This window comes from Choristoneura fumiferana, chromosome Z (genome assembly GCF_025370935.1).
Source record: "Choristoneura fumiferana chromosome Z, NRCan_CFum_1, whole genome shotgun sequence".
NCBI lineage: Eukaryota > Metazoa > Arthropoda > Insecta > Lepidoptera > Tortricidae > Choristoneura > Choristoneura fumiferana.
Window position 1 is genome coordinate 43,485,799 of NC_133472.1, and position 25,761 is coordinate 43,511,559.

Genomic DNA, 25,761 nt, shown 5'->3' on the forward strand with positions numbered 1-25,761 from the left:
ATGTCTTTTTCTACTTGTTTATTCTTTCGCGAATTCCGCGCACATTATTTTTAGACTTTTTACACTTATCCAATGTAGTTTCGCTTGATAATACTATTTTATTTTATTTTCGTTGTAATATACTGTAATTATGTTGATAAGGCGAGTGCACCGGCGTAGTGTGTCACGGTGTCTTAGCCTAATTGGTATTGGATCTCGGGAAATTTCTAGTCGCCTAGATGCCTTGGATCACCAAGAAAAACTTGATGGCTGTCTACTACAGCTTCCAAAGAAGGCCAAAGTGGTAATATGTGGTGGAGGAGTTATGGGAGCCGCCGTAGCGTACCATCTCGCTAAGCGCGGATGGGGCGATCAAACTATACTGATCGAAAAAGAACAGTAAGTATTACTTGAATAAATTAACTTTTCTTGCGACGAAATCTCATTGTAATGACCAAAGAAAGTGCTTTAGCGTTTCCCGTGTAATTTTTTACGTGGTTTATGATTGAAATACGCCGATGTGAATATGTATAGATTTATTGATTTTACGTATGCAATCGAGATTCGTTCATATACATTCATTTGCTTTTGCATTCTTGGATTGTTACATTGCACTCGTTGAGCGCCAGCGAATTTTGTTTCTAACGTTTCAACTAATTTAAAAATTGCATCAACCATTTATTTTCCTTTTAAACTTACAGGAAATTTTGGCCAGTTTTAAATTAGAAAACAAAATATAATTGAGTATGAATTAGGACTGGCATCAGTCCAATACAGTATATATTATCTATAGGTAAAAAATGTAAGCAACTTGTGCATGTATAAGTAGTGTATCTGTTACAAACAAGTTGACATTCCATATTCTAAAGATAGAAAAAAGAAGAGATATAATATATACAATTATTTACATGTCATGCATCACAAATATACAGATCTGTCAGGTCAGAATGACAGGCCTTAAGCTGTTTCCACATAGACTATGGCCAACGAAAGCTGTCCCAGACAAACTGTGGCAAATTAAAAAAAAATGGGGCTGACAACACTTGCTGTACACTGATTAAATGATGTTGATACTTAGATATTTATTTAAATTTTCCAGATATTAAATTATACTCAAGACTTCAAGCTGCATCAACATTCATTATAGTAATGTGTGAAAGTTGCACTTTAGTAGTCTTTGAGTAAATTTGATGACCATTTACGTACAGTCCAGACGCATCAATTTTTGGACCATTTTTACCAGATTGGCATTGAATATATCTTCTAAAATTTTTATTCTAACATAATCTTATAACATTTTCCGTTTTGAGGATGGTAGGAGGTATACATTTTTTATTTCTTACAGCAGAAGTATCAAAATTATCTAAGCCGGGCTAGAATGACAATATGACAATTTTGACAATCTCAAAAATGATACCAGATTAAAGTTTCGTAAATAAGGCGTGGACAGCTTTCGCTGGCCAGTCTATACGCCCAGTATGGATTGGAAATACACCATCGAATCAAAGCTGGTTTGCTAATTTCAAATGTCAACTTGAAAAATTTGACAACTTTTTAACCTCATGGGCTCTCGCCTACTTTATAAAGAACCAATTAACACTAAGAATAATGGCCGAATGTACTTCATAAAGTACAAATATTTTATTGAAAAAACAATCTTAAGAAAGTTAGGTCCCAGGAGGTTAAAGCAACTAAAGACCTAATTCTGCAGTAAATTGAAAGTTAATCTAGTTCCAGGGCTAAAATTAATTGTTTTTACGAGTATACATTATGTTATAATACAGTTGCAGCTTGGCATTATTGTTTTATGGTGTTATCTACCTTATTACCATTAAATTAAAGTCTCGTAAGGATATCATAATTAAGTGTCAAATAGCGCTTCCATCCAAATATAGTTGCAAATTGATAAAGCTCCATTCTAAAAAGGCATTAACTGCCAGTACGTTGGTTTATGGTCATGCCATTCTATAATTGAGTGAGTGAAACACTGATGTGTGAAATGATCCTAACAGGGGCATGGTTAACTGCTTAGTGCTAAATGTTTATGTAAACTAAACGTATTGATTGGTGCTTTAACAAAAGGTCTGTCTTCTTTTTACCTGACTGCAAAGAAGGAGGGTTATGTGTTTGACGCGTATGTATGTCTATTCCTATGTTCTCTCGTAAGGACTCAACGGCTGAAGCGATTTTGATAAATGATACGTCATTGGATTCGTCTTAATGACGCGACTGGCACTGGGTACATGAAATTATTTTTGGCGCCAAATTGTAAGTTTTCAAAAAATGTTTTTTTTGCAAACCTATCGAGTGGGGTATCAAATGAAAGCTAATAATTAGCCCATTCTAAAAATATATGGGTTATAACTGTTTTAATATACCATTTTCACAGATAAGTGTGAAATAAAACAATAAATTTAAAAAATCAAAAAACCTGACTGCCTTAAAAAATACTAAAAAGAAGAAAACAAGTCTAGTGGGCTAGAACTTTGTTAAGTAGCTAACTTAAGGTTCAACAGTCGGGACCCATTTAAATCATGACACTCAAAAATTCTTACCTAATGGGTCCCAACCGATTAGAGAAATTGATTTTGAACCGGATTCTTTATATGCAATTTTGGTATTTCCATGGGTATTTCAATTTATCTGCTGGATCCTGGCTCTAATAGTTCTCGCTTGCGAAGCCATCTTAAAGTCTATGATATATTTGAACAAGAAGAAATTTTTACAAAAAAAAAGGAATTTTTAATAAATCGCTTATGACCATTTTTATTTCCAGGGTAGGCGCCGGGAGCCGCTGGCACTCGTCAGGCCTCATCGGCGCCTTCAAGCCCTCGCTGGCTCAAGTCAAACTGACTCAATCCTCCATCCGCCTCCTCCAAGAGTTGGAGGGAAAAGGACGGGTTACTGGGTGGAAGCAGTGCGGCTCTCTTCTGCTGGCGAGAAACAGGGATCGCATGACCGTGTATAGGAGGATGAAGAGTCAATCTGTGTGAGTGTTATTCTGTATCATCAGACATGAAACTAACCAACATTAACCTTTTTGACGCCAACGACTCATATATACGCACCGCATGTTCCACGCCAACGACCTATACGTCCATTACTTCAATGCAAAAGCAACCTTCGTTCAATGAGGGCTATCGCGAATGAATTCGCCGCTAGAGGCGCTAGTGTAGCGTGAGGTCTCTGAAATGTCAAATCTCATAGTTTTTGGGTGAGCTACGCGGGTTTATTTATAATTAGAATTATTTTGTGAATATTTTGCAATATCTGAAATTAAATGTCTGTGTTTTGAGACAGTTTTGTCTTTCGGAAACCTTTGTCCTCCCTTTTTCCGAACAACACGGGGACTTTGCAACACTGTGGTATGCTCGATATTTTTATGTTACGGTTTTAAGGTGTATTAAATATGATTTTAATCTAAACTTTGTTTTCACGCCGTAATAACAGACTTTGAAAGCCATACTTAAAAACCTCACGCAACAGTGCGCCATCTAGTGAGACAAAAAACGATAGCCCTCATTGTGTTAAGGTTCAATTTTAGACATTACAATATAGAAGCTTGGCGTATGGGTGATGTCTTTTGTATTTGACGTGGTGGTGAAAAGGTTAAAGTACGATGTGATGTGGATGAACGATGACAGTGGGTGCCGGGTTAGGATTATTTTCAGATTGGTGCATTGCATCTCGCATCTGCATAATATATGTATAGGGAGGTGCATTTATAGGTTTCATTCTTGTTATTAGTTTTGTTATATGTATTGTCTTTTACGGTAGAGGGGTGCACGTGCACCCCCTTGCACCCCCATCCTGGCGCCCATGACTATGACAGCGCGAATCCAGTCTCATGCTTGTTTTGCAACAAACTTTAGCACTGGCTGGTGACAATTTACGAGTGCACCATAGATAAAAAATAAAATAATGCTTGTGCTGCACATAGGCATACAGATCTAATTTATGATTTGGACATTGTTGTGGCAGAACTAGATAACACTCTGACATCATCATCATATTCATCATCAACCAAAATACTTTCAATATTTTTTTTTAAATTGTACATAATTGGTTTCTAATACATAATTGAGTATTCTATACAAAAAATAATAAAGGTCTCTACCCACTATACCGTATCCTACGAGCACAATGTGTGCTCGTAAACTGTATCATGCCATGACCGTAATACGAATATGTAAAAAGTGGTAATAACGGAATGTAAATAGAAGTATTTATTCAATCTTCGCAAAAATACAGAACTGACCATAATTGACCATAAGTCATGGTATTGTTACTGTGTAATGGGTAGAGGCCCTTAAAGCATTATTTTTTAATTTATTTGTTATAAAATTTCTTTATTTCTCATATCGAAAATACAAACTGAGACATGGATGCACAGAAAAACCAGAAAAAGAGACCAGCGCTGGGAATCGAACCCAGGTCCTCAGCAATCCGTGCTGCGTGCTATAACCCCTACACCACCGCTGGACAGGAATCTAGTCACGAATTTTTCCTATGCATACATATCTCAGGTTGCTTATTTCTACTACGCTACTTATGCAGCAGCACTAGCGACATCTATGTTCCGCTCTCATCGAGAGAAGTCACACTCTTTCGGAACCAACCGCTCACCCAGACAAGAGATGTCGCTACTAAGCAATCAAATTATGATTGGTTTTTTGGAGTCTTTATTTCAACTCCAAATTTGTTACTTTTTGTTAAAAGTAACAAATTTGGAGTTGAAATAAAGACTCCAAAAAACCAATCATAATTCTTTATTTCTCACTTTTTAGTGATTCGTAGCCAAAGTACATCTCACAAAGATTCCATTAAACCCAAACAAGGCTTAGTTACGTTGTTTTATAACAGAGTTCCGTTGCCTAACTTCCGGCTTCAGCATCAGATCAGTTCGAAAGAATCATTAACTTAAAGCTTCTTAGTCGCTTATCTCGGTTTATTAATTATGATCGTTTATAGACGCGCGAGCATTACTTAGCTTTGACAAGTTCCATTGGCCATCTACAGTCTTCTTCATCAGGTCCAGTTTTCCAAATGATACTTTCTGAATGTAAATGCTTATCTTAATGCTAAAAATGGCAAAATCGCCATAGGCGTGCCTATAAAATTTGAGGTTTGCCCTCGATTTCTGTAGGATCCCATCATCAGATTTTGACTTGTTGACAATGGGACCAACTCAGAAGAGTACTCTTTCAAATAAAAAAAAGAATTTTGAGAATCGGTTTACAATTGACTGAGTAATCGGCGAACATACATAAAAAATAATAATTACAAGCATTGGAACATAGAACCCCCTCCTTTTTTGAAGTCGGTTAAAAATAGTAATAATAGGTATATGTAAAAAATTACAAAATAGTAAATAATTTTTAATTTAATAGAGCCATGTGATCTTTTGTCCGCTAGTTCTTGGGGTATACCCTGCGAGCTGGTGACCTCCCAACGGTGTCAGGAGATCTGTCCCCTCCTGAACGTGGAGGACGTGCTCGGCGGCCTCTGGATCCCGGGGGACGGCGTCGCGGACCCCCACCTCGTCTGCATGGCGCTGATGCGGGAAGCGGTAGCCCAGGGTAAGGAATATTTCATTCCTCATCATACCAGTCATATACGTCTCTCTGCAAGGCACATCTGAGTCGCTTAACCTCAAACTCGGGTAAATCCATTATTGTAATGTTTTAAGAGGGTAAAAAACTAGTTTTGTTACAATTTTGTCCATTAAGTATGATTCCGTGTGGTTTTTGAGAAAATTACAGCTAAAATCGTAACATTTTATCAAAATCAGAAAAATCCATGACAGTTTTTCAGTCCATCCAAGCCAATCAGTGAAAGAATTTTGTTATTTTTATGACATTTTTTTTTTCAAATCTAGAATCCAGAATCCAGGTCTGTTAAATCAAAATTATACAAATCCACACTGAATTTTTTCAAAGATCGATAAATTGCAATCGATTAGTATATCAAATGAAGGTAAATCCAATCAACATATTATTTTTTTGTAAAGAATGGGTGGTTTTAATGCTGAATTTGCCGAACAGGATCGCTTTATTTAATGCTTTAGCCATAGTAAAAAAATACTGCCTTTCAAATCACCGAATTAACGTTATTATTAACACTTTTTTTTCAATAATCTGCCAAATGGTTCGAGTGGATTTATCTGAGTATGAAGTTAAGCGACTCATCTGTCCTCTTAAAATGAGAAGGCCGTAGTTCCCACACCGGGCTAATGTGGATTGGGAACGTCACACAAATTATTGAATTTCTTCGCTCGTGTGTGCAGATGTTTGCCTGTAAAGCTGGCAGCCAGCACTGGCTTTGTATAAACCTAGCTTTAGTTAAGCTCTGAAATTTTCTTATAACACCCCTTTTGCAAGCTTTTATTTGACTTGCATTGTAGGTATGCCGTAAAAAGCCGTAGTGGCCTAGTGGTTTGACCTATCGCCTCTCAAGCAGAGGGTCGTGGGTTCAAACCCCGGCTCGCACCTCTGAGTTTTTCCAAATTCATGTGCGGAATTACATTTGAAATTTACCACGAGCTTTGCGGTGAAGGAAAACATCGTGAGGAACCTGCACAAATCTGCGAAGCAATTCAATGGTGTGTGTGAAGTTCCCAATCCGCACTGGGCCCGCGTGGGAACTATGGCCCAAGCCCTCTTGTTCTGAGAGGAGGCCTGTGCTCAGCAGTGGGACGTATATAGGCTGGGATGATGATGATGATTGTAGGTATGCATTTGCGGGTCAAATCTTGCAAGTTTAATTTGACCCACTTCTAGTGGCCGGATTGATTTGAAATTTGGTACGGAAAACCAAACAAACACACAAGTGCAGTGATATACTCGCATCAGTTCTAAGAGCTCATCATCATCATCATCTCAGCCGTAGGACGTCCAGTGTTGGACATAGGCCTCCCCCACAGACCTCCAGTTGCTTCGGTTGGCAGCGGCCTGCATCCACCGTACACCTGCGGCTTTAACCAGGTCATCCGTCCATCTTGTTGGTGGACGTCCTACGCTGCGCTTGTGTTCTAAGAGCTGCTAGTGTATTATTTCAATCCCACTAATAGAGTAAATGCGAAAGTTTGTATGTCTGTTTGTTTGTTACTTCAGCACGTCTAAACCGCTGAACCGATTTAGATGAAATTCGGTATACTGATAGTTTGAGTCCCGGGGAAGGACATAGGATAGTTTTTATCCCGGAAAATTTCAAATATCCACCGCGATAGTGACAATCCAATTCTACGCGAACGGACTCCTGGGTAACAGGCTAGTAGTAATAATAAATGTAAATTTGACGACAGTGCAAGTATAAATTTTATGATTTAAATTCATGTTTTGTTCCGCGTACCTACCTTGGTATTAGAGAAGCTCGATATTTCGGCACAATGAGGGCTATCGTTTTTTGTCTCACCAGATGGCGCACTGTTGCGTGAGGTTTTTAAGTGTGGCTTTCAAAGTCTGTTATTACGGGCGTGAAAACAAAGTTTACATTAAAATCATATTTAATACACCTTAAAACCGTACCATAAAAATATCGAGCAACCACAGTGTTGCATAGTCCCCGTTTTGTTCGGAAAAAAGGGAGGACAAAGGTTTCCGAAAGAAAAAACTGTCTCAAAACACAGACATTAGTTACCCCGTAACGCATAATTGCTATAATTAATTTCAGGTATTGCAAAATATTCACAAAATTATTCTAATTTATATATGTATAAACCCGCGTAGCTCTCACCCAAAAACTATGAGATTTGACATTTCGAAGACCTCACGCTACACTAGCGCCTCTAGCGGCGAATTCATACGCGATAGCCCTCATTGCATGTGCCATGATCACGAGACGATCTTAAGAAGCACGCGGAACAAAACCCGAATTTAAATTATAAAATTAGTAACGACCGCGATAGTCTAAGACATTGTGAATGCAAGTAGGTACAGTCGGAGTAAAAAAAGGTTCGTCACCTGTTCGATACAGCGCCATCTATAGTTCATCTGCTGAACTAGATAGCTTGCTAATTAATCAAAATGATCGATGCCCGTTGACATTCATGTACCTCAGCAGTTACAAAATAAAACACAAAATGTGGTGGCGCTAGTATCGCGCATCAATATAAATAAGGTTTTTAAGTTTGTTTGTCACTGTTCCATTGCAATCGGCTTCGGAGTAAAAAGTCCAAAAATCAACCGGCCTCTCATTTCGGGCACCCAACTTTACATCACCCTAAGATCTATTTTCCTTTGGTCAGTATAAGCGCTAATCTGCTTTACCGATTGCATACTGCGTCAACCTGTCAACCTGCTAAACATAATCAGGTGACCATATCAACCCTACCACTACACCTTGGCACTGACAATTAAATAGAACATTATTTGATTGAAACTTTTACGAAGTTGTTTATTAAAAAGGTTTTGTATTGATATTAAACTAGATATATGTAAGAGGTGTATACTATTTTGACCCTTGTTATCATGTCAAGTAAGTATAATTTGATATGCACTTGTCTACTTAGTACATTGGTTTCAAAACGTACTAAGAGTCTATGACTTTGTAAAGGAATCAATTTAATAACTGGCAAAGGTTTTCCTACAGTACAGCACTGTACAGTCAACAAAAACTAGTTACTATACTAGCTTGTATTAAAAATGTAATTTCCTTAAAACATGCTTTTTCTGTTAATTTCGCGTTTGCACGTAGGTGTCGGCGTTATGGAGAACTGTGCGCTCACGTCGGTACTGTCGAGGGATGACCGCGTGCACGGAGTGGAGACGAGTCACGGGGCTATCGAGTGCGAGTACTTCGTCAACTGCGCTGGCTTCTGGGCCAGGCAGGTGCGTTCAAACAAAGCCCTAAGTAGGGTTGCCAACTTTTTTTTACAAGAAAAAAATATATTTACGTCTGAGAAGGGAAATAAACAGTATTTTAGAAAAATGAACAGTATTTTCTTCATTTCATGTTTTAAAGACAAACAAGCCGTGGTGGCCTAGTGGTTTGACCTATCGCCTCTCAAGCAGAGGGTCGTGGGTTCAGACCCCGGCTTGCACCTCTGAGTTTTTCGAAATTCATGTGCGGAATTACATTTGAAATTTACCACGAGCTTTGCGGTGAAGGAAACATCGTGAGGAAACCTGCACAAACCTGCGACGCAATTGAATGGTGCGTGTGAAATTCCCAATCCGCTCTGGGCCCGCGTGGAAACTATGGCCAAGCCCTCTTGTTCTGAGAGGAGGCCTGTGCCCAGCAGTGGACGTATATAGGCTGGGATGATGATGATGATGATGAACAGTATTTTCTTCATTTCATGTTTTAAAGACAAATTTTTGGGACTTGTCAATTTAGTTTCATTTTTAAAAGCCACATAGACCGCATCAGAATCAAAAGTAAAATTAAGATAAATAAGGAACTAAATTTTTATTAAATTTTTCTATGCAGGTGGGCCAGCTCGCGAAGCCTCGTGTCAAGGTACCCTTGCTGCCTTGTGAACACTACTACCTTCATACGAACCCAATTGAAAACCTGGACCCAATGACGCCTGGTAAGTGGGGGTAGCGTTTACTACCCTATCATCAAAATATGGATCCGCTTCCACCAGAGATGTGAGAGGATGTGTGTGGGGATGGCCGACTGCCCGAAGGAGGGTTATGTTTTTCGAGCTTATGTATGTATGTATGTATGTGGGTATGTATGTCCATTTCTTTGGTCCTCGCTGCAGGCTAAACGGCTGGACGGATTGTAACATATGAGATATCATTGGATTCGTCAAAACTGTCGGAGTGACATAGGGTATATAATATTTCAATATGGCGTCTGCGAAAAAAAATATGGCGGAGGAATGAAAAAAAAACATTTTGTATTGTAACAATATTGGTATCAAATGAAAGCTAATAATGAGCCCATTCTAAATATATATGGGACTTTACTTTTACTTTTAATATACTATTTTCACAGAAATATCAAAAAAGTATAAAATTAAAAACATTAAATTTAAAAAATCAAAAAAACCCGACTGCCTTAAAAACTAAAAGGAAGAATATAAGTCTAGTGGCCTAGAAATCTTGCCAGTCGAACTAGACCAACTTCCTGTAGTCCTTCCTAAAATTTGGCATACTTATTACAATAATCTGGCAGTGACATCCTGGTAGTCCGGGCAGGATCGTCTCCGCAGGACGGAACTCTTCAACGGTTAGTGCCATCGACTTGAAATTTGGTATGCAAATGCAGTTTGGGTGACAATGCAAGTACAGTCAACAAAATATACATTCAGCAAAAAAAGTTTGTATTGAAATACGAACTTTTCCGAGAAAACACGATGTATTTTACGGTTACCGTACATTGTTGGAATTGAATTGCAAACTAGATCGGTCGCCAGTTTAATTATTTGCTATCTCATTCAGTGGTGCGCGATCCGGACGGGTACATCTACATGCGGGAGAGAGACGGCTGCCTCCTGATGGGAGGATTCGAGCCCGTCGCCAAACCTGTCAACGAGGAGGAGAGTTAGTATTTGGGTCGATCAACTATTTCTTGTACCTCATTGCCATGGTTACGTCCCCTGGACAACTTTTTAAAACCACGAGTTTCTTTATGTTTTCTGTGGTTAAAATTCATCGAGTATAATTTTTTGTCATAGTTACAAGCTCATTACTATATAGACTATCTCCTAAGCATAATAGTCGCATATATCAAAGCAGTTTTTTTAAGAAACTCTGTCACTGTTGTTTTTTTTTATTTTTTTATTCGACTGGATGGCAAACGAGCAAGTGGGTCTCCTGATGGTAAGAGATCACCACCGCCCATAAACACCTGCAACACCAGGGGGATTGCAGATGCGTTGCCAACCTAGAGGCCTAAGATGGGATACCTCAAGTGCCAGTAATTTCACCAGCTGTCTTACTCTCCACGCTGAAACACAATAGTGCAAGCACTGCTGCTTCACGGCAGGGTCTCTTGAATAACAAACAAGAAAAAGTTGATTGACCCCTTTAAACTTGAGTGATCTTTATTTGAATTACCTAAATCCTACCCTACTAATATTATAAATGCGAAGGTATGCAAGTGTGTATGTTTGTTAATCTTTCACGCTAAAGCCTTGTATCTTATATGTTTTATTTTTTATCCTTTTGAAAAAATGACTTTCAAAAAAAATCTTTCGGGGCGTTCTCTTAGGCAATGAGGGTCTTTCCGAAAGCGCTGGTAGTATAAAAAGTGACTTGTAAAAGAGCTCTTTACGGCCTAATTGCAAAATAAACTTAGATTTTGCACATTAAAAAAAGTGACGTGTAAAAAGGCCCTTTGTGACCTAATTGTAAAATGAATGTTTCTATTTTTTTATTATTTCAGTCGAGACGGCGTCGCAGCGCTGCGTGCATGAAGACTGGGACCATTTCCACGTGTTGCTGCAACAGTTACTGCATCGCGCGCCGAGCCTCGCCCAAGCGCAGTTGCACAAACTGTGCAACGGACTGGAAGCTTTCTCGCCGGACTGCCGCTGGATAGTGGGGGAGGCGCCAGAGGTAAGTTCTACAAGCTATATCGGTGGAAAGATTTATTCCTGATTCGTCATATTCCTAACTCGTCATTTTCCTGATTCGTTATTTTCCTGATTCGTCATATTCCTGATTCGTCATATTCCTAACTCGTCATATTCCTGATTCGTCATATTCCCGATTCGTCATATTCCTGATTCGTCATATTCCCGATTCGTCATATTCCCTATTCGTTATATTCCTAACTCGTCATAATCCTGATTCGTCATATTCCCGATTCGTCATATTCCTGATTCGTCATATTCCTAATTCGTCATATTCCTAACTCGTCATTGTACAGTAAAATGAAATCGCGAACACATGCTTACAGGATTAATAGTAAGTATTAGGACAGATTGTAGGTATTAAGTAGTTATACTTTGTAGCTATTAGACAATAATTTACTGAATATGACGAATCAAAATTATGACCAGCTAGGGAAGTATCGAATTAGGAATAAGTTAATAATAGTATGGAGGTAGGGAACACTTCTAAGTGTTGCTGCAACCGTTACTGTAACGCGCGCCGAGTCTCTCCCAAGCACAGTTGAACAACAGTTCTCATAGGACTGTTGGGATAGTTAAAGAAGCACGGAAGTAAAATGTCCTGCAAGATTTACAATCCCATCAAAATATAAATGTGAAATGAGAGCCAAGTTCAGTATTATGATATATGCCTTGATTGTTGACTTTAACGACAAAGGAGGTGAGAACTAAATGAGTGCCAAGTGCCAAAGTGCCAAGTTCAATGGTCAGTCCTGAAATTGTTTTATAACAAGTTAAAATATAATTTCTTCTGATAAATTACGATAATGTTTTGAAGCCAAAGGTCGGACTTGGCTAGTTCTCATATACGAATTATTATTAAGTACCTACTAAAACAGTCATAGAAGAGCTCTATGTTCGATGGCTAGTTTCTACCAGCAAGCCAAATTTTCGGAAGAATAAAATAAGAACTTACAGCTTTAAAACTTGCGAAGGCTAATATAATTCGTATATGAAAACTAGCCAAGTTCGACCTTTGGCTTCAATACATTATCCTAATTTATAAGAAGAAATGATATTTTAAGTTGTTATAAAATAATTTCTTGAACGGCACATTCTTCTTGGCAATGATGGTCTTTCAGAATGCGCTGCTAGTTTTAAAAAACGACGTGTAAAAGTGCCCATTACGGCCTATAATTTACAAAATTATAATAAAATTTTACTACTTTCTGATTTATTCCTTTATGTATATTCACCCAACTACCTATCCGGATGCCAAATTTGAACTTTCAAGGTCATCTGGAACTGGGTTAGAACTTTGATCTATAGGTGAGTCAGTGTTGAAAATGTCGATTTTTGGATATTATCTAAATAACCATTTGAGGCGTGTTTATGAAATTTGGAGCACATTATGTATCTCACAAGTCTCAATAAATGAGCCAAATTTGACACGTTTATGTGAAACAGTTTTTGAGTTATGAGGGGTTCAAAAGTGGCTGCAAATGGTTCGGGTAAAATTACACACGGTGCTGCTCGCCAGCTCTGTTAGCTTGGACTTGGCTTGACCCGCTACCGCGTGTCTAGATCTAAACGACAGCGTTACTTTATATATCATAAAGTCATTGTCTACTCCATAGTTCGAGCAGACTGGTGAAAATAAAGGCGGTGTAACATTTTAATATTATCGTCGACTAAAAGCCACCATACGGTTGCGAGTTCAACGAAGGTCGGTGGTCCCAGGCCGTTCGATCTCGCGACTCTTGGCCGTCCCACCGGCTAAATTCGTAACATCGAACGTTCTGTGGCCTCCTGTGCAGCGGATAAAGTGAAGACCATAACGTGCGTCGAGCAGACGGCAGGCTAGGCACCGCTATATTGTATGTCAATCCAATCTTAAAGTGTCAACAAACCGTTTTTTGTTTGTATAAACACTCACTGGATCGAATCAATAACACGTTTATCTATAATTCGTGCCTTTTAACTAGACTTCATTAATCTTCATTTGAAAAATCTTCGTCAAAATTTGACATTATTTCTTGAATGAAACATGTGTATGATCTGTAGTAGCCGAGACTAGCGTAGAGATGGTGGAAAATATGACATTTTAAAAATCGATTAATGCTCGATTGTAATAGCGATTTTTATTTACGACGCCAATGAAAAAAGGAACAGTATAATGTCTCGACAGCGTCCTTGATATATCGCGGCAGCGTCAGCGCTTACCAGTTGGCGCCACTGTAGACAGAGGGCCTTCCTGAAGTAGTGATTAGTTTGCTGTTACGGGCGCGAAAACAAAATTTACATTTAAATCATATTTTATTTAATACCTTAAAACCGTGCCATAAAAATATCGAGCATGCCGCAGTGTTGCGTAGTCCCGTTTTGTTCGCAAAAAATAGTTAGTGCATTGAGTGACGTCTCGCGTCAAGCGGCCCACAGCTTAAAAACCCGGCTGTAATACCAGGACAATAAATAAATTATGCATACGAAAACAGTATTCTCTTTGTAAATTAATATAATCAAAGATAAAACTTAAGGAGCTAAAATAATGATTTCCATCAATAAATTAAAATATTTTATCTTGATTATCTAATACAGTTTTTTCAGTGGGAACTCGATTTCTGACGAATGTGGAAACATCTTGAACTCTGCAAATATTTTTCGGTAGCGGCAACACCTAAACATTTTTTCCGTGGGATTAAAAATCCGAGTTTAGCTATCGTCTGTTGTACCCAGATGTTCAATTACCACGTGGCTGCCGGTATGAAGACGGTCGGCATATCGGCGGCGGGCGGCGTCGCCGAGGCCACAGTGGAGAACCTGGTCGACGGCTACACTAAATACGACATGTACGAGTTGGACATAAATAGGTTCCTCGGTCTGCATAATAATAAGAGGTTCCTGCGGGACCGGATCAAGGAAGTGCCTGGTGAGTTAAGGCTCCGTGCGTTCCGCTGAGTAAATTGACAAGTAATAATCAAAGTATCTGTCGGCTGTTATTTACATTTACTTGTGAATTTGCTTTGCCGGGCCTTGGTGGCAATTATAATTTTGTTAGAAAGTCAACAAAGTGGATTTTAGTTTATTAATTAAATTAATGTCATGCTTAAGTTACAGAAATACGTTACTTTAACCTCCCTTAAAAAAAGCCATGCTGCCGGTAACACACTGTGTAACGCTAGAAAATATTTGTTTTATAACATTGGATAACAAATTGTAACAAATGTCATACTAAAATGTTATATAACAAATTGCAAATGCATTTGTTCTATGATGTTATATAACTTTTTTATACCAATGTGTTAGCACCATATCTTTTGCGTCATCCCCAGGTGTCCATTACGGCCTGCCCTACCCTTTCCACGAGTTCCAGACCGGGCGCAATCTGCGCATGTCCCCGATCTACCCTACTCTGCGCGACAACGGCGCGGTGTTCGGCCAAGTCATGGGGTACGAGCGGCCGACTTGGTTCGAGCCTGTAGGTGAGTACACCTTTTATTAGAATGGGGTTGGGGTTGAGTTAATCTCATTATTCTCATAAAAGGAGGGGGTAGAATATAAACTACGCAATGAGGGTTTACATTCAGAATTAATCAAGAGCATAACTGTTAAGGCGAACATGTTGAGGAAACATGCGAAACATTCAATGGTGTGTGGTACCCAATCCGCACTTGGCCCAAGCCCTCTTATGCTGAGAAGGAGACCTTTGCCCAGCAGTGGGACGAATATAGGCTGGGATGTCTGAGGCATTCTAGTTGGCGCCAGAATCGTAAGGTCAGGTCAAAATATTTGTGTGTTACTTACAATATTAAAGACAATAAGAATTTACCTGTGATATGTTTTTCGTAAGCAACGAAGCACTTATATTTTTTTTTTATTCGTTTGGCCAATCAACTCTTCGTGTTGGTGTTTTGTTCCTTAACTTAGGAAACATCAGGTTAGAAAAATGTTGCTAATGTGTACTATGCAGGTGGTAGGACCTTGTGCAAGGTCCGCCCGGATTGCTACCACCATCTTGCTCGCTAATCCTGCCGTGAAGCAGCAGTGCTTGCACTGTTGTGTTTCGGCGTGGAGAGTAAGACAGCCGGTGAAATTACTGGCACTTGAGGTATCCCATCTTAGGCCTCTAGGTTGGCAACGCATCTGCAATCCCCCTGGTATTGAAGGTGTCTATGGGCGGTGGTGATCTCTTACCATCACGAGACCCACTTTCTCGTTTGCCATCCAGTCGAATAAAAAATAAAAAAAAACTACCTACTATATGGGCGAAGCGTTAAAGCTACGTAGTTCTTCCAGTAACTTTTTCCATTGTGACACGAAAATTAATCGTACATTTGTATGCTGTGCAACTTTTTGGCCTTCACCCATATAGCATGTTTAGGAGATGAGCCACTAAGGAATTACCTTAAAACTGTCATAACTCCCTAACTTCTAGTGGATTTGTATCCCATAAAAATCATACTTTTATGAAGTGAACCAGGAGACGTTGACGTTACCATGGCAACCAGCTAAGCTAAACAGTTGATTGACCTAACTACGTTATTTGTCAGATAAATCAGACGGTGCATCTCTGAAACCGCGTCCCTTCAAGATAGCGCACACACGTACATTCGGCAAGCCGCATTGGTTCGACACGGTGCAGCGCGAGTACTGGGCGTGCCGAGAGGCCGTCGGCATTGCTGACTACTCCTCCTTCACCAAGATAGACTTACAGGTGGGTGGGAGTTGCCACAGGACTTAGAAACGGCCCTACAAGTTAGACTTGCAGGTGGGTGGGAGTTGCCACAGGACTCAGAAACGGCCCTACAAGATAGACTTGCAGGTGGGTGGGAGTTGCCACAAGACTCAGAAACGGCCCCACAAGTTAGACTTGCAGGTGGGTGGAAGTTGCCACAAGACTCAGAAAAGGGCCCTACAAGACACGAGTAGACTTGCAGGTGTGTGGGAGTTACTACAGGACTCAGAAACGGCCCTACAAGATAGACTCCAGGTGAGTGGGAGTTACTGCAGGACTCAGAAACGGCCCTACAAGATAGACTTGCAGGTGGGTGGAAGTTGCCACAAGACTCAGAAATGGCCCTACAATACACGAGTAGACTTGCAGGTGGGTATGAGTTCCCACAAGACTCAGAAAAGGCCCCACTAGAGAATTGCAGCTGGGTGGAAGTTAGCACAGTAGAACAAATTGAATCATGACCCAGGGTAGAACCTTTGTGCCACTAATGTCATGTTGAAATCTCATACTTTTGTCAAGGAAATCATAGTGAAATTGAATATTAAAAGGTTCCACCCTGGGTCCAAACGTGACGCAAATGTCAAAGCTGTCAAACAGCGCCAACTAGCCTGTCACAGTAACCCTCATTGTGTTTGACAGTCGAAAGGGCGCGAGGTTGTCGACCTGCTCCAGTATCTGTGCTCCAACGACGTGGACGTCAAAGTGGGCGGCATCATACACACGGGCATGCAGAATGAGCGGGGAGGGTACGAGAACGACTGCAGTCTAGCGAGGATCTCCGATAACCAGTGAGTCTACAAGTTTAACCTTTTCGCCGCCACGTCAAATACAAAAGACGGCTTCCATATTGCAATGCCTAAAATTGAACCTTAACACAATTGAAAGAAGGTTGCTTTTGCATTGAAGTAATAGACGTATATATAGGTCGTTGGCGTGGAACCTGCGGTGCGTATATATGAGTTATTGGCGTCGAAAAGGTTAACGATACACGGTAAATAACGTTTGACTTATTTCAGTAGTAGCATTAAACTGCGTTTTAATTTTGTTTGAAGAAATGGGCTATTTACGTGTGTGATACAAAAGCCTATTGTCCCCAGCTACACTAGCCTATTGTCCCCAGCTGCACTAGCCTATTGTCCCCAGCTGCACTAGCCTATTGTCCCCAGCTGCACTAGCCTATTGTCCCCAGCTGCACTAGCCTATTGTCCCCAGCTACACTAGCCCATTGTCCCTAGCTACATGATGATCGCGCCGCCGAATCAGCAGACGCGCTGCCTATTGTCCCCAGCTACACTAGCCAATTGTCCCCGGCTACACTAGCCAATTGTCCCCAGCTACACTAGCCCATTGTCCCTCGCGCCGACGAATCAGCAGACGCGCTGCCTATTGTCCCCAGCTACACTAGCCCATTGTCCCCAGCTACATGATGATCGCGCCGACGATCCAGCAGACGCGCTGTAAGGTGTGGATCAAGCGTCACATGCCGCGCGACGGATCCGTCACGCTGACAGACGTCACGCCTATGTACACCGCGATATGCGTCATGGGGCCGTTCACGAGGAACCTCATGTCGGAGCTGACTGATACGGATCTGTCGCCGAGCAACTTCCCTTTCTTCACTTTTAAGGTTAGTGTTCTGTCATCATCATCATCATCATCATCATCATCATCCCAGCCTAGGATCCTCTCAGAATGAGAGGGCTTGTGTGGTAGTTCCCACGCGGGCCCAGTGCGGACTGGGAACTTCACATACACTATTGAATTGCTTCGCAGGTTCGTCCTTATGATGTCTTTCTTCACTGTAAAGCTTGTTTTTTTTAATGTCATTAGTGAGAATTACCCGTTTTACACATATTTGTACAATCTCCTTTAAAACATCGATATTAATATGGGTGGGTTAAGCAACTCGGGTGAAATGACGCATTTTGTTCACTGTCGTACGTGACACTAATTAAATAGATTTTTTTTGATGCATTTTAACTTATTTTATGTTTTTTTTTTTAGGAATTGGATGTTGGCTTAGCCAATGGCATCAGGGCCATGAATTTGACCCACACTGGCGAACTTGGCTATGTCCTATACATACCTAATGAGGTGAGTTTCGTAGTCCCTAAACGAATAGAGCATTCTGACACGGTTCGAAATCAAAACGTTTAATTATGTACGTAGGCTGCAAATGCTCGGCCCTCCAATCCGCCGCTCGGCTCTACAATATAGGTAACAATTTAATTTTGAGTTTTTATTTAAGTGAAAATTTTATCGGTCTCACTGTATTTTATGATGTAATTTTTTTAATGTATGATGACCCCGATGGTCCCAAAGAAAGACCAGCGCCGTTCGCAAGACCGGCAGATTGCTGATTTGGGACCATTTCACTTTTATCCATAGTTGTCATGTTTGTCACGAATAAATGTTTTATTTCTTCTTTCTTTTTTTTTTCTTACTGTCAATATGGCAATATGTATAGGTATGTCAGATGATGCAGGAATAATGTCAAAATTAGCAACACAACTTCGGCGTTAATAGCTGCGTATCCATTAGAGCAGCCTCAGGCCGAGCACCGCGAGCCGAGCCATATTTTGTCGGTTTTTTGGGCGTGCTCAAAGGAGCCTTTGGCAGCGTCTCTACTGCGCGGCCTCGGGGCGAGGCAGCCGCTCGGCCCGAGGCTGCCTCTAGTGGATACACGGCTTATGAGTAACTTAAATGTACTACTTTTTGACACAATTCAATAGGTAGGTAATCTAGGTCACTCATCGACACATTTACCTTAGGTATTTATTTAATATTACATGTTAGGTCAATATACGATAACTCGTACTCGCCCGTTCAGCTACCTCGCCTGTATATTATGTTCGTTCGACAGTTCGCCCTCCACGTGTACCAACGCATCATGGCCGTGGGCGCTAAATATGGCATCACTCACGTGGGCTACTACGCGTCGCGCGCGCTGCGCGTCGAGAAGTTCTTCGCCTTCTGGGGCCAGGATTTGGACACCACCACCACGCCGCTCGAGTGCGGACGCACCTGGCGCGTCAAGTTCCACGTGAGTGATGCAGTATGCTCTTTATATATTTCAGCGCACGTGCCCCTGTGCCCCCTAAATCCGCCTTGGGGGCCACGTGCCCTGGTGCCCCGTAAATCGTCCCTGGGTCGGCACGTGCCCCGGTGGTGATACGCTCTTGACGGGGGGCACGTGCCCCTAACTGGCTCCTAAATGGCCGTCAATGCTAAGTATGGCATCGCTCACGTGGGCTATACTACGCGTCGCGCGCGCTGCGCGTCGAGAAGTTCTTCGCATTCTGGGGCCAGGACCTGGATACCACCACCACGCCGCTCAAGTGCGGCTGCACCTGGCGCGTCAAGTTCCATGTGAGTGATGCGGTATGCTCTCCATGCCTTTCAGCGCACGTGCCCCTGTGCCCCCTAAATCCGCCCTGGGGGGCCACGTGCCCCGGTGCCCCCCGTGATAAGCCCTTGACGGGGGGCACGTGCCTCTAACTGGCCCCTAAATGGCCGTCAGTGCTAAGTATGCAAAATAAAATAAAAATTGGATTTTTCTAGGAAGCTGGACCATCGCTGCTCTTGTGAATCCACATCTCCTTAGTCCAGCTTAGTCTTAGCGGTGTGCCGCGTATATTTTCAGGTGTGCCACGATTGCCGCAAAGTGTATGCTGCACTGAAATCATGAATACATTTTAATTATTATCTGATATTTAAATTATAAAAGGAAATTGAAAATACAAACTGAAATATAGATGCACAGAAAAAACAGAAAAATAAGACCATCACTGGGAATCGAACCCAGGTCCTCGGTAATCCGTACCGCGTGCTATACCGCTACACCACTGATGGTGGTGATGGGCGGTTAGTTCCAAAGGAATGCCGAAAAAGTTTGAGGGCTTACGGCATAGATGTCGCTAGCGTCGCTGCTTAAGTGACTAAGTAAGAAACACAAGCTGAGATATGAGGTGCATAGGGAAATTCGTGTCGGTACCGTTGACCATCAGTGGTGTAGCGGTATAGCACGCGGTACGGATTACCGAGGACCTGGGTTCGATTCCCAGTGATGGTCTTATTTTTCTGTTTTTTCTGTGCATCTATATTTCAGTTTGTATTTTCAATTTCGGTTTTACGGGATGACCGTAAAAGTAAAAATTTGGAATTGAAATAAAAAATACAAAAAGATTCCAAAAAAACAATCTTATAAAAGGAAGTTAATTAAAATACAAATGTTTTCTTTTATATATAGCTTTTTGGGGTTTCTTACCTAAAGATGTCAAAAAGACCTTAATTAAAGCCTCCGCTGACCACCGCACTTGGCTATTTTTCATTGGTGTGCCTTGAAACTTTGATGAACGAAAAGTGTATGCTGAACAAACTTCCACAGAAAGACATCCCGTTCATCGGCCGCGAAGCCTTACTCAAACAGCGCGAAGAAGGCGTCCGCCGTCACTACGTCCAGCTCCTGTTGACAGACCACGAGCATGAACTTGACCCGTGGTCGTGGGGCGGCGAACCCATATACCGCGACAACGTGCACTGCGGACAGACCACCACCACCAGCTATGGTTACACGTTCAAGAAGCAGGTGAGGGCTTGGTAGGCGCGACCTAGGAGCTCCAACGCTAATCTAACATATACGAAATCTACATATTTGGGTTCATCTTTGACGTCTCTAAAACTTGTCGAGAGTTTTCATTTGAAACTAATTAACACAAAATGTATGGCCAGAAAACCAGTTTTTTGGCCTAAAATTATTCCACTTTGATGCCAAATATCTCGAAGACAATGAACTTTGAAGTAAATATTGGATTGGATACTAAATTCTTTAAAGCCGTTGTTGTTTATATAATAAGCCACAAAAAACATTAGAAAACTAAGGAATTCAGATCGAAGGTCATTGGGGCATGGGATCCCCTGCAAGAAAGTACCATTACGTGACGTCACACCATGCTAAAAATTAACTCGTACTTTGACTGGCTGTATCGTCATCATTTTTTCTCTGACAAGACTGAGTTTGATTGTTTAGGTGCAGTACAGACAGTCAATAACTTTTTCATCACACTCGCTCGTAAACAGTGTCGTAACATGCAGGCTACCTTGCTTGCAACCCCCCAAATAAAACCCTCGACCTTAATGTGCTTGTCATGAAACCCGTGGTCGGTCGCATGAGTCATTGCGCGTACACATTTTCTTGTCATGAAGCCCAAGGTCGGTAAATGAGTCAGTGCCCGTACTGATGGCGCTGCTGCAGGACCACATGGACCACATGCACACGCACGTTGCGGCGCATGCCGAGGGAGGGGAGGGGGAGGGCGGCGCTGCCAAGAGCACAGCGTATGGTATCGCCGATATTTGGAAGAATTTTTTTTTTCTTTTACAAATATAAAATTTTACTCGCAAATGTGATGAAAAACATTGTATGTCGCACGGGCGGTACTAGAATTACGAACATCGACTCATTAAAGCCCTCAGTCTTCGACTTCGGGCTTCTAATAGACTCTCGTTCGTAATTCCTTATTTACCGCCCTTAAGACACAATGTACTATTTTTTTTTAATATTTGTCAGGTGTGCCTCGGATTTGTCGAAAACTTGGACGAGAACGGTGTCCCGCAGAAGATTAGCAACGAATACGTGTTGGGCGGACACTACGAGATCGACATAGCCGGCATAAGGTACCACGAAACTAAAATAGGTTAATTCTGGTATCCCGGGAACTGTAATTTTCCAAGATTACGACCGTTTATACCTGCTGAGCTGGCAACGTTGCATTTTTGTTAGTTTTTCTCGATTATTCCATAAAAATTTAGTGATAATTAAAAATGTGGTCTGTTAGAACTGTTCTTAATATATAAGTTAATGTGTCTACTCCAATTTATTCTTGATAGACTGTTATATTGTTTAAAAACGAACAAACGTTTATTAACGGTTTTCAAAGAAATAAAATTCTTTCACGAATAGTTATTGCAGTAGACCAGGGTTACTCAAAGTGGGGTACGCGAACCCCTAGTCGTTCGCTATTCGACGGTAGGGGGTTCGCGACAAGGTTTACGTGACTCCAAAAACCACCAGGCTGCAAGACTAGCAAGATGATTAAGATTGGTTTTTGGAGTCTTTTTGTATTTTTTATTTTTAGTTTCTCCAACAGTCAATTTTATTACGCTATCGTCTAGAAACTTTAACAGAGGTACGTGGAGCCATAAGTTTGAGAAACCCTGCAGTAGAGACATTAACTAATACATTAAGAACAGTTCTGTCAGACCACATTTTTATTTTTCATTATTTTTTTATCATATTATTGCCAGCTCAGCAGTTATAAATAAACGCTCTTAAGACGATCCTATGGCCTTCTCCGGGACTCAAACTCATCTATACATCGAATTTCAATTTCGACTTACAAACTTTCGCATCTATATTATAATATAACATAGGCCCTATGTCATAGAGGGATAATAATAAATATGTAGGGTTTGTTAAGTACCTACTATTTTACAAGCTTTTTCCAAGCTTTTATTAACTTGCAATGAATGTACATATTATTTTTATTATTATTATATATTATATGTATTATGGTCATATATATAGTAGTTTATTTATTTCTATTGTAGTTTATGTATTATATTGTTTAAAGCACTGTATAGTAGCTTCCATTATTTTAACTCTTAAACTCACCCTTTGTCGGACCCTAACGTATTGCTCCTCTCCTCTCATCCACTCAAAGGTTGACTGGTAGAGATCCCTTAAAGGTATAAGTCTGCCTTTGTACAAGTATCTTAAAGTTTGTCAGTTGTATTTTGTTAATTTTCGTTTGTACAATAAAGAGTTTACATACATACATTATGTGCGGGTCATAATAAATCTTGCAAGTTGAATTTGATCCACTTCTAGTGGTCGGATTGACTTGAAATTTGGTAAATAGGGAATGTAATGTGGATGTGGATGACAATACAGTCATGTAAAGTCTAAAAAAAGTACAGTCAGCAAAAAGCTATTATTATTTATTTCTGCCGCAGATACGCGGCTAAGGTGCATCTGCACTCGCCCAATCTGCCGACCAAGTATCCCGACAAGGAGAGGGACGTGTACCAGGCTACCAGGAAGCACGCGGAGACCCAACAGTTCCTCGGGAGACACTATCAGCCTTAATGGTGAAAAGATTGAGGGGCCATTCCGTATGATTTTCGTGGGCACGTATTTGTTGATATGGGAGGTTCTGGTGGTTTCCAGGTTATCATTAATAGTACAGTCATTATTAATATCTGCCACAGCGGAGCGTGCAAAAATATCTGATACGCCCTACATGCCCTATACTCGAGTCCACAGAATTAGGCGAACCAACTTGACAGTTCATTACAAACAAATGTTGCCACAGTTACACCAGTACTTTAATATCGATATAAAAAAATAATAATATCGATGTTAGAAAAAAACTCAATACGAAATAATAATAAAAGAAATCTTTTATTTGAAAGATCGGGAAGGACGCCATCCGCCATTTTGTTTTATTGACATTTCATATGTCATTCGACAACTGCCATCGGCCTGCTTGGAACTATTTCCGTTACGTTATTATTCGTTGTTATCCTTTTAGTCGTTTTCAGGCCTATAACTATGAAAATTAAGTCCACACAAGGTTATATACATACATACATACATATAATCACGCCTCTTTCCCGTAGGGGTAGGCAGAGACCACTTCTTTCCACTTGCTACGGTCCTTACATACTTGTTTTGCTTCGTCCACTTTCATTATTCCCTTCATACATGCTCTTCATACAAGGTTATATCGACAAAGTATCGACATATTCGTATGCCTCTTTTATTTGATATGTCTGGTAACGGTAACATTTTCAGTTGTCAATCTAGTTCGCCTAATTTTCGACTCGAGTATAGAAATGGATTAGTTTTCTTTGTTGTGTCAGGTATAGGTACAAAATTATCAAAAATGTAATCAAAATCTACAGCCCATTTATAAAAAATGTGACAACGAAAATGGGGCGGTTGAATCGCTCGAATAATGAATCTGAGCCCAGTTTAAACATGTTATGAGAAATAGCACACGAAATGGAAAATCCAAGTTCGTATCGTGTCGTCCCTCTCACTCTTGTATTAAATACTATTAGCGTCAGCGGGACGGCAAGGTACGAAGTTCGAATTTTGCACTTCATAGTATAGTGCAGGCCCGTAAGCTACGTACGCACTAAGCGATTTGCCGCGAGATTTCGCCATGCCGTCTCTCTTTTAAGTGTCGCTTGAGAAAGAGATGGCGCGCTCAAACCGCACGGTTACTTTCATAGTGCGTACGTAGCCACAGACTGCATGAAACTAAAGAATGACATTCAAGTTTCATATAATATTTTTGCCATGTTCTTCCAATAAAACCAAGGTTGTATGTACTTAGTTCTTCCATAGCCAAGTTTTACCACTCCAGGTAATATTGTTAAAGTTATCTCGACGTTTCGCCCGTGGTCACAATGAGAAGTAATGGTTTGCTCGAGTCCTGGCAGTGGTACTGAAAATAACGGAACTAAAACAATATAAAATATGGTTTTAGTCAGTTTGAACCTGTGTTAAACGAAATTCTATCTTTTAAAGTAACACTGGTGGAAAATTTCCAAATATTTATGATAGTCAAAAGTTTGGTTAATTTATTTGAACTCTTAGGGTCTCGCCATAACATAATTTAAGACGCGGAGCTCAACAATAGACGTTTTTCCGTCGTCAAACCTAGTTAAGCGTCGGCCGAGCCGATCGACTTTTTTTTTCGTTCTTATTGCGTGAACATGAAGCGTTTTTTTAATCTATTCTATTTCATTTGTTTCATCCATTTATTTGTTTAGTAGTTGCGAGTTCATAATCTGAATGAATTGATATTAGGCATGTATACCTATCCAATGATAGCTGTACCGTTAGAAAAAAAACTGAAAAAAAAAGGTTCCGTCGAGAGAATTAAAATGTGAAATTTGTTATCTTTATAATTTGTTAGTTTAGAATACGACATAAAAAATAACTGATCTATAAACAATATACATACAAAGTTGTTGCCATGTCCAAGTATACTTCGTTTTTTTAGCATTATAAAGAAGGTAAGCGATCATGACGTGTCCTTTTTTGAAAATTTATGTCACAGCGAATATGTAACTATTAGCAAGGAGATATGATCATTTACATGCTCTTGGTATCATAAGTAACAAGTAATGTTTTTTTAAAAACGTTTTTCAATAAAAAGACTATAAGATAAGATTATTTACCCTTTTTTTTGTAATGTTAAAAAAAAGAATAATTTGCCTCAAAAATGTGACTGTCGCGAAAATGGCGTCGTAGTTGGATTTAGCCTCTTTTTTGTCGTACAATAGATTTTTCAATGCAAACAAAAGTATGACATTGTTGATGTCATGTCGTTCAGCGTCACTCTTGCCTTACAAATATAGGTAGAGTCATTCACGATGACGCGTGCCGTGGTTCTTATTACAATGGCATTAATGTCTAATTTTGACAAAATCACGCGTCTTCGTGGATGGCGCTAGGTACCTATAGCTC

General features: G+C 40.4%; 1 protein-coding gene across 1 annotated transcript; it reads left to right on the forward strand.

Annotated features, from left to right (window-relative positions):
- LOC141437651 (pyruvate dehydrogenase phosphatase regulatory subunit, mitochondrial) lies at window positions 1-25,424 on the forward strand. Its single transcript, XM_074101106.1, has 17 exons — window positions 1-378; window positions 2,756-2,968; window positions 5,395-5,558; window positions 8,674-8,807; window positions 9,409-9,511; window positions 10,371-10,472; window positions 11,317-11,489; window positions 14,222-14,414; window positions 14,818-14,967; window positions 16,036-16,199; window positions 16,860-17,008; window positions 17,640-17,847; window positions 18,225-18,314; window positions 19,084-19,263; window positions 20,608-20,808; window positions 21,790-21,896; window positions 23,235-25,424. The coding sequence occupies exons 1-17, from the start codon at window positions 131-133 to the stop codon at window positions 23,365-23,367; spliced, it is 2,712 nt and encodes a 903-aa protein (XP_073957207.1). The 5' UTR covers window positions 1-130; the 3' UTR covers window positions 23,368-25,424.
- Window positions 25,425-25,761: the final 337 nt, after the last annotated feature.

Coding starts and splice junctions, on each gene's coding strand:
- LOC141437651 (XM_074101106.1), top strand. CDS start 131: ATGTTGATAAGGCGAGTGCACCGGCGTAGTGTGTCACGGTGTCTTAGC. Junction 11,490..14,221: donor TAGTGGGGGAGGCGCCAGAG/GTAAGTTCTACA, acceptor TGTTGTACCCAG/ATGTTCAATTACCACGTGGC. Junction 19,264..20,607: donor CCTGGCGCGTCAAGTTCCAC/GTGAGTGATGCA, acceptor AAACTTCCACAG/AAAGACATCCCGTTCATCGG.